The sequence below is a fragment of the Triticum dicoccoides genome, chromosome 4B (genome assembly GCF_002162155.2).
Source record: "Triticum dicoccoides isolate Atlit2015 ecotype Zavitan chromosome 4B, WEW_v2.0, whole genome shotgun sequence".
Classification (NCBI taxonomy): domain Eukaryota; kingdom Viridiplantae; phylum Streptophyta; class Magnoliopsida; order Poales; family Poaceae; genus Triticum; species Triticum dicoccoides.
In genome coordinates this window covers 170956726-170964732 of record NC_041387.1, presented here as the reverse complement: position 1 = coordinate 170964732, position 8007 = coordinate 170956726, and the positions used below count along the sequence as shown (strand labels likewise).

Below are 8007 nucleotides of genomic sequence, written 5' to 3'. Positions count from 1 at the left end.
GCTTTTTATGAAGAAAAAAACTTATTGAGTGAGCGCTGTTTTTTTTTTCAGGCCACCACAATCCACAAATGCCATTTCTTCGCAAAAAATTGAACACAGATATAACACTCAAACATGCTTGTTGCCAAAATATCCAGATATTTCTGATTTTCTACATTTTTACGTGCTTTCGAGTTTAATGTTTACCCGGCCGCATGATGGTGAGCTCGGGGGTCAAAATGCACTCCTCACCGAACTACCTACGTTCTACAAGTTGTGTACAAAATTGCAAAAACATATGGCACAACCTTCTAAATTCATTCACGGAAGTTGTGTGGGATCTCGCCAAGAACCGGGAGGCCCTTCCAGCCGGATGTAGTCGTACATGACCCCCATGAACTCGCTGAAGGCCCTGACCTGCGTGATGCTGATGGTGTTCTCCCCTTCCATGAGCAGGTACCCTTTGATCCCGAACTCGAAGCTCCACCACGTGCCGTGATCGCCGTGCCTCGCGATCGCGTTGCCGTCGCCGAAGTCCGGCGTCACGAACACTCCAGCGTCGGCCGACGATCCCCTCCTCGTCACCGGCGCCCCGTTCACCCGCAGCTGCAGCCTCGACATGTGGGCCGCGGCGAGCGCCACTCGCAGCGTGTAGGTGCCGTCGGCGACGACGCGCGACAGGCCGAACCGGATACGTCGCGTCGTCGGCGCGTCTTCGCCGTTGCTCGTCTTCCTGCACACCAGAAGCAAGTCAGTTTTTTTTTTTCTTTTATTTATTACCTGTGCTGTGTCTCTTACTCTTAGCTAGAAACAGAGATCGTCGGCGTGGCCGGAGACTAGAGCATTAAGATTTAAGAGTTGGTTTTCTGTCTGCTACCTCGTGACGTGCGCGAAGAACCAGTCCTTGGAGTAGTGGCTCTCGCCGACGGTGAAGACGGGGTCGCCGGCGGGGTACAGCTCAGCGTACCTGTCCCAGAGCCCGTACTGCCTGTACTTGTCCTTGCTGAGGAAGAGCTTGTTGACGTACTTGAGGTTGGGCTCAGGAACGAAGAACTCGGCGGCGCTCCGGTCAGGCACGCCGATCTCCCACAGCGTCGGCCCCGATCGCGGCGGCTCGAACACGAGATCGCCGAGGACAACGGCGCCGCCGGCATCCACTCTCACGGGAGCCGTGTGCATATAGTCGCCGAGGGTCCCGGGCACCCAGGCGTAGAGGTTGTACACCCCTGCCCGGACGTTGCCGATGGCGAAGCTGCCGCAGGTCGCCGACGCCCTCGCCCAGAACTGGTAGCCCTTGCTCTCTGTCGCCCAGGAGCCAGGCTGCCCCGGCGCGGCGAGGCCGACGTAGGCACGGCGGGCGGGCATGTCCTTGCCGCTCAGGAACCTGTCCCTGACCAGCAATCGGCCGGTGACCGAGCCCCTCTGGCTGGCCTTGTGGAAGTCAGGCGACTCCGGGAAGGTGTAGGGCCATTTGCTGGCCTCGGCCTCGGCCTGCGCCTTGGCGTCCTCCCACAGCGCGTGGAAGTCCCCCCTCTCGTGGTTGGAGTTGAGGTAGATGAACACCGGGCCCATGACCTTCTTCCAGTGCTCGCCCTCCTTGATCTTGGCCACGATGTCGTTCCCGACGTAATGTGTTCCCATAAACATCTGCAAATCAGATCGACGACCGTGTGATGCAGGAGTTTCATTCATGGGAAAAGATTGAAGTTTAAAATGTGTGGCCGCGCTTACGGTGAGGGAGGTGGGGCCGACGTGGGAGGTGAGCTCGCGCTTGAACGGGCCGCCGGTCTTGAACTCGTTGCTGGGGGTGACGACCCAGAACCCCACGGCCGGGCCGGGAGCGCCGGCGATCCAGCCATGAACCGCGTTGTCCTTGTTGTCGAGCGAGTACTGGTACTTGTCGTCCACCTCGCCCTTGAACTGCGGCTCGGCGGGGTTGAGGAGGAGCACGGCCTCCTTGTACGCCAGGGGCTTGCCGCGGGGCGCGTCCCGGTCCGCCGCCCGCGGCATGTACCTCTGGATCTCGTCCGAGACCGCCATGTAGGTGAACCTGGCCGTGTTGAGCTTGAAGGCGAGCCGGGCCTCCGTGATGTTGAGGGCCGGCCAGCTGCCGGCGTGCTCCAAGACGGCGTAGCAGTAGAACCCGGAGCTGCCTCTCAGCATCACCAGCCTGATCATCAACAACACCTGTTAATCAATTGGTTGGCTGCATGCATGCGCCTGTCAGGGGAGAAGATGGAGGTTCCACGGCGCACCTCTTGTCGACGGTGAGCCGGACGCTGTTGAGGCGTGATGGGTCGTAGGTGCTCCTGAAGGAGAGCTCCACTTGCCCTTCGCTGGCCGATACGACCCTGAACTCTGTGCTGTCCAGCCTGCGCGAATTCAAAGACGTACGGCTAAATTTGGTTGAGCAACTATTTTTCCTTGTTTCATGTAAATTGATAGGTGTACGTGCATGCTCTTTTTACTCAGCAATAACTGTTTTTTACCTTTTCCAGATTGTACTGAAGGAGCAACACTTTACAGTTCAGTCTTGTTGTTGAATAATACTCAACATGGTGCAACGTTCAGATTTGTTCTTGGCATGCTCATTACTGGCTAGCATGCAGGTACGGTCGGTCAGGTAAAGTGGCTTCAAATCCAAATACCAGTCGCTGTTATATGTACTACGGCTGATAAAGTGGGTTTTTTCTTTGAGTGAAATATAGCGGGTTAGGTGATCACATTTAAATATTTGTTGAGCTGTATGGCGCAGGACAAAGTAAGCACTTGAAGAAGAAACCGGTAAATATGGGATCAGGTAAAGTGGCTTCAAACCCAAGTAGCTAGCTAGCTGTTACAAGTACTGCTGACATAGTAGTGGGTTAGTTTTCTTTTCTTGAGTGTACTATAGTGATCACATTAAATAATTGTTGAGCTGTGTGGCACAGGACAAAGTAAGCAGTTGAAAAAAAAGTGGTAAATATGGCTGTGATTCGTTTGACGCCTATGCTCGTCAATTAGTCTTTTGTAACAGCGGTTTTGTGACATCCCATGATACGGTTCGTGTATGTGTTCTCAGACTCCTCTTTGGCAATGAAAATGGAGGCCGCGCGCTTGACGCCTTTGCTCGAAAAATAAAACTCTTTGGCTAGGAAGTGTACAGCGTGTATTTACTACTTCAGTTAGGCAAGATATTACTAACCTCCTGTCTTGCATATTTGCAGTTAATTCGTACTGCTCCTAGCTAAAAATGTTCACATTAATCCATGGTAAAGTAGGATTGCTTATTGTGGCTACTCTGAATTTGGCTAGTTAAACTAAGACTAACGGAAGGATCAACGCAAATAATTGCATGGAAAGCATGCATAAATATTAACACAAAGTTGCAACAGAATTTAGTCTTTGGAATTGAATAATGCAGTCGAGACATATAATACATGTCAGTTGCAGTGAGAATGTACGTACATGTCGATCATGCCTCTTGGATGACCGGACCCTGGAAAGTTCCAAACCACGTCCCAGTACCTGGATATATACAAATAATATATATGACGATCAGTTGATCAGAAACATGTACAGGGTATATGAAAACCGAACACATGCACGCATGATAGTTTTTTTTTTTTTTTTGAACTTCTGCACGCATGATAGTTACCCGCCAGAGTTTTCGTCGTTGGTGAAGTGCAGGAGGTTGTGCTCGCCGGCGTAGCGTACGCCGGTGATCTGGCCCTGCGGCTTGGAGACCGTTACCTGCACCACGCCGTTGTCCACCACAACCTGCACCGCCATCACCATGCATATGCATGCACGCACGTACGCGTACATATATTAAACCAAACAAAACCAAACCAAAATGCCCATGCCAAGGCTTAACAATTGTTTGACCCGGAAAGCTAGCTATCTCGACAGTTCTATAACGCGCGCAGCGATACGCGGAAACACATAACATAACGTACGCCGGTTAGTGCTTAATTCAGAAATACAACAAACCATCAGTCAATTGGAGCAGCACGCGAAAACGTACGTAAGAGACACCGAGATCGACCGACGCGATTATATGCAGCACCAAGAAGAAGAGTAGCAGTCAAGGACTGGCTGCCAGAGCGCGTACGTACGTACCTGGTGATGCTCTACATGCAGCGTAACGCCAGCGCCGCGTGCCACCGGCCCCGGCGCCACCGTCGGGGCCACGCCCACCACGGCGGCGAGCAGGAGGATCAGAGCCGCCGCCATCGGCGCCGTCGCCTAGCTATATACCCACAGCACGTCGTCGATATGCCGGCCGGATCCGATCGATGGAGCAACACAAGCTAGTGGCCGCACAGCTGCATGGCTTCTATATATGTACGTGAGGTAGTAGCTGCTCCTGCTCCCGCTGCTGCTGCTGCCCTGCTGTTTATTACGGAAGAATTGTTTAAGGCGAAGCAAGCTAGCTGGCCGCGGGCTCGCTGCGCGCGGTGGTCGATCTGCCGCTTTTTATAAAGGCGCCGCGCCGGAGTCGACGCCGACGGACGTACGAGTTTGTTGCGCCGGCGGCCACGCAAAGATGCTCGCCCAAACACCGAAACACGGCGGGCTATATATACCGAGACATATGTAGCTTGCCAAAGAACGTTCGTAGCTGGGCCGGGTATCCCTTTCTTCTAATTCGCCTCTAAAAAAGGGCAGTGAATCTCTTCGGAATGGATTGCCAGCTTCTAATAATTAATTGATGGATATATATCCTGCATATCCAACTTGCCTATTGCAAGAGTTGGAGATAAGGCGAGTATTAAATTCTAGCCATCGATTGAATAGAGATTGTTTGGCACGTGGGCATTTCACTGATAACAAGTTGTTGATTCCATCTAAAAATGCATCGAAGGTTTATCTTTTTATTGAGGGAAGTTCTGAATGGAAGGTTTTTAATTATTTATAAGACACGCCCTCCATTTTTCATGGACATTACGAGTGGACAACTTTCGTGGCGATGCTTTTTTTTTTGCGGGAAAAACTTTCAATCTATTCATCTTCAATCATGGTAGTACAACAAGCACTAGAAATAATAAAAATTACATCTAGATTCATAGACCACCTAGCGACGACTACAAGCACTGAAGCGAGCCGAAGGCGCGCGCTGTCATCGCCCCTCCATCGCCGGAGCCGGGCAAACCTTGTTTTAGTGGACAGTCGGGAAGTCGTCGTGCTAAGACCCCGTAGAACCAACACACCAGAACAGCAACCGCCGCGGATGACACACGAACGAAGACGAACGACAAACAGATCCGAGCAAATCCACCAAAGACAGATCCGCCGGAGACACAACTCCACACGCCCACCGATGATGCAAGACACGTCACCGGAATGGGGGCTAGGCGGGGAGACATTTATTCCATCTTCAGGGAGCTGCCACCGTCTCGCCTTCCTGAGAATACAAACCCTAACAAAGCTCGAAAAAAGATTCTAAAAACGAAGCCCTCCCACCGGCAAGGGCCGAGATCCATCCCGCCTCCATGGCCATAGGGCCACCGGAGACGGGATGGACCGCACCGGCGCCGGTGAGAGGCAGAAAGCTAGGGTTTTTGGGAGGCAGCGGCTAGGTCCAAAGCTGCATACTTTCGTGGCGATGCTAGCCGTCCATCGCGCGGAGGCAGCGCCCTACGATCATCACAACAAAAAATCACATCAGCCACATTCTTATCTCTATATCTCTATATCTATATTATCTACATTTATTCCTATATCTATAATTATATACCTTTAAAAAATAGTGTCCCATTTTCTGCCACGCGAAGTGCTTCGTCCAACATTTCATATTTTTTTTCTCTGATGATCATTCTTTGGAAACCGCCTTAATTGTCCCGTCTTTTATTGACTTACCAAATAAACTATAGTTTCTTTGATAAGTCAATAAGTGATTCTAAAATAAAATCACGCACGAGATTTGGTAACATTTATTTACACAATCATATAATACGGCCAGGTAAATTATGAGCTAATGTACTAGAATATTTGTACCCATAGCAAAGGACGGTCAAATACCTAGTTATACAAACAACATATGGTTGTAATGCGTATTATCATAGTATGTAAAAATGCTAGTGTTGCAGGGATTTCGCTGCAATACTCATGGTTTATGGAATTTGTGGAGCAAGGACACATAGATGATCTAGGTACGAGGTTACCGAAAAAGGCTTTCGCCCCGCTTTATATATAAAGCACCGAACCTCATACATCCGAACCGTACAACACGACACCCCAAACGCACGCACCCAAAGCAAGATACAGAGGTGCCGAAGATCAGCTAAGCCAACTCGAAGCAAACAACAAATGTACAACAAGCATCACTACGAAGATGACGGAGCCCTGCACAGAGAACAAGCCACCGTGAAGAACGTAGCTGACCGCTGACGAACCGCGCGCCCCAAGATAGTGCCTTCAGGAAGGACACGACACCATTGCGCCGCCAACACCCGATCCAAAGGATCAAGATTTTCATCGGGAGCAACACGGAGGATTAGGAGAGACCGCGACGGAGCCTACAAGAAGGGGATGGCGCCCGCGGACGCCACCACCGTCGGTCTGACCACGGTCAGACAGGGATTTCACCCCGGCATACCACTCCACCTCCGATCAGGGTGCGCCTGGCCGAGAGACCTGCCGCACCACTGCCACGGATCGCCATGCCAGAGCCACCCCGCCGCCCACGCGACCAGGGCCGCCAGTCCGCACCTGAGCTGCGATGTAACATCCCAAAATTCTAAATTTTGGAATGTTATAAACAAATAGATAGATTTGATTGATTGCTTGGTTGATCGACTGAAAGTGAGTGAATTCAAAACCTTTTGAAAGCTAAATGAGAGGGAATAAAATGACTTTCCCAAACTTTCATATTTGCTTTCTGATCTCCATGAATTCAAATGCTTTTCAAACACAAAACCCTAGAGAGAAGATGACATGACTTCTTCCATTTAAAAATGAAAAGGGTGTTTGAAAAATAATTGAATTTCATTTGGAAATATTTCAATTCTGAAACTTTATGCGACTCAATGATTTTCACGAGAGAAGATAAAATGACTTCTTCAAATTATATGAAATATGAGTTGGGAGTTTCAAAGAATTAAATTCAAAGCCCCTTTGAATTTATTTTCAATTTGGAATAGATCATCATGCATATTTTATTTTCTTGCATTTTGGTCGATCCTAGAAATTTCACGCAACTCAAGGACCCTTGGAGAGAGTTGGAGATTTCGTTATTTTCATATTTGAGAGTTTCTCGAATTGAAAAGAGGGTCATTTGATTTATTTATTTTGTCTTCAATAATTTTTTCCGTTATCAAAAAAATATAAGAGAGGGAATAATATGACTTTCCCAAATTTAGGAAAATGAAGATTTAATAAATAGATCAAATTTTGTTTGCCGGAGTTTTATTCGCTTTTTATTTGGATAGGGAAAAAAATTGTGCGTTTTCAAAATTTGCTTTTTAGGTCCCGAGTAAAGTTCATTTTGTTCGGCTCATTTTTAGGAGTCGGAGAAAATTTACTTTATTAGATTTGGAGATCGTTTAGATCTCGTTTTGTTTCCGAGCGCGGAACAGTTTAAAAAAAAAAGAGAGAGAGAGAGAGCTCCAGCGACTTGGGCCTAAGGCCCAAGCCACCAAGCCAGCCAGGCCAGAGGCCATCGCGCGCCACGCCCCGGGAGGAGCCGCACCAGGCGCAAGGCGCCAGGGAGCCGCCATCCTTTGTGGATTCCTAGTAGGATTCATCTACTTTCGTTTTTTTTCTAGATCTTTTCCCTCTTTTGTTTCCTAATCCTAATCTATTTCTTGTCCCCTACCCCAAGCAAAACCCTCCCCTCCCCAATATAAATACCCAAGCACCCCCCCCTCTAAACACATCAAACCAACACCTCTCCTCTCCTCTCCGCCGCCCCACGCCGCGCCGCCACACCCCACGCCGCGCCGCCGCACCACCCAAGCCGCGCCTCACCCCGCGCCTCTCACCCGCGCCGCCGCCCTTGTGCATCGCCGCCGCGCCCAACGCCGCCCAACCCCGCGCCCTAGTGCC

General features: G+C 50.0%; 1 protein-coding gene across 1 annotated transcript; it reads right to left on the bottom strand.

The window, feature by feature from the left end:
• Positions 1 to 102: 102 nt before the first annotated feature.
• On the bottom strand, positions 103 to 4325 carry LOC119293505 (probable rhamnogalacturonate lyase C). Its single transcript, XM_037571967.1, has 7 exons — positions 4081 to 4325; positions 3617 to 3738; positions 3427 to 3486; positions 2235 to 2351; positions 1711 to 2149; positions 857 to 1626; positions 103 to 712 (listed from the first exon to the last, which is right to left on the bottom strand). The coding sequence occupies exons 1-7, from the start codon at positions 4192 to 4194 to the stop codon at positions 301 to 303; spliced, it is 2034 nt and encodes a 677-aa protein (XP_037427864.1). The 5' UTR covers positions 4195 to 4325; the 3' UTR covers positions 103 to 300.
• Positions 4326 to 8007: the final 3682 nt, after the last annotated feature.

Excerpts from the sequence above, each read along its gene's own strand:
- LOC119293505 (XM_037571967.1), bottom strand. The coding sequence starts at position 4,194 with ATGGCGGCGGCTCTGATCCTCCTGCTCGCCGCCGTGGTGGGCGTGGCC. Across the intron at positions 2,352-3,426 it reads CCAAGAGGCATGATCGACAT|GCTGGACAGCACAGAGTTCA; the intron begins GTACGTACATTC and ends GAATTCGCGCAG. Across the intron at positions 1,627-1,710 it reads TCGGCCCCACCTCCCTCACC|ATGTTTATGGGAACACATTA; the intron begins GTAAGCGCGGCC and ends TCTGATTTGCAG.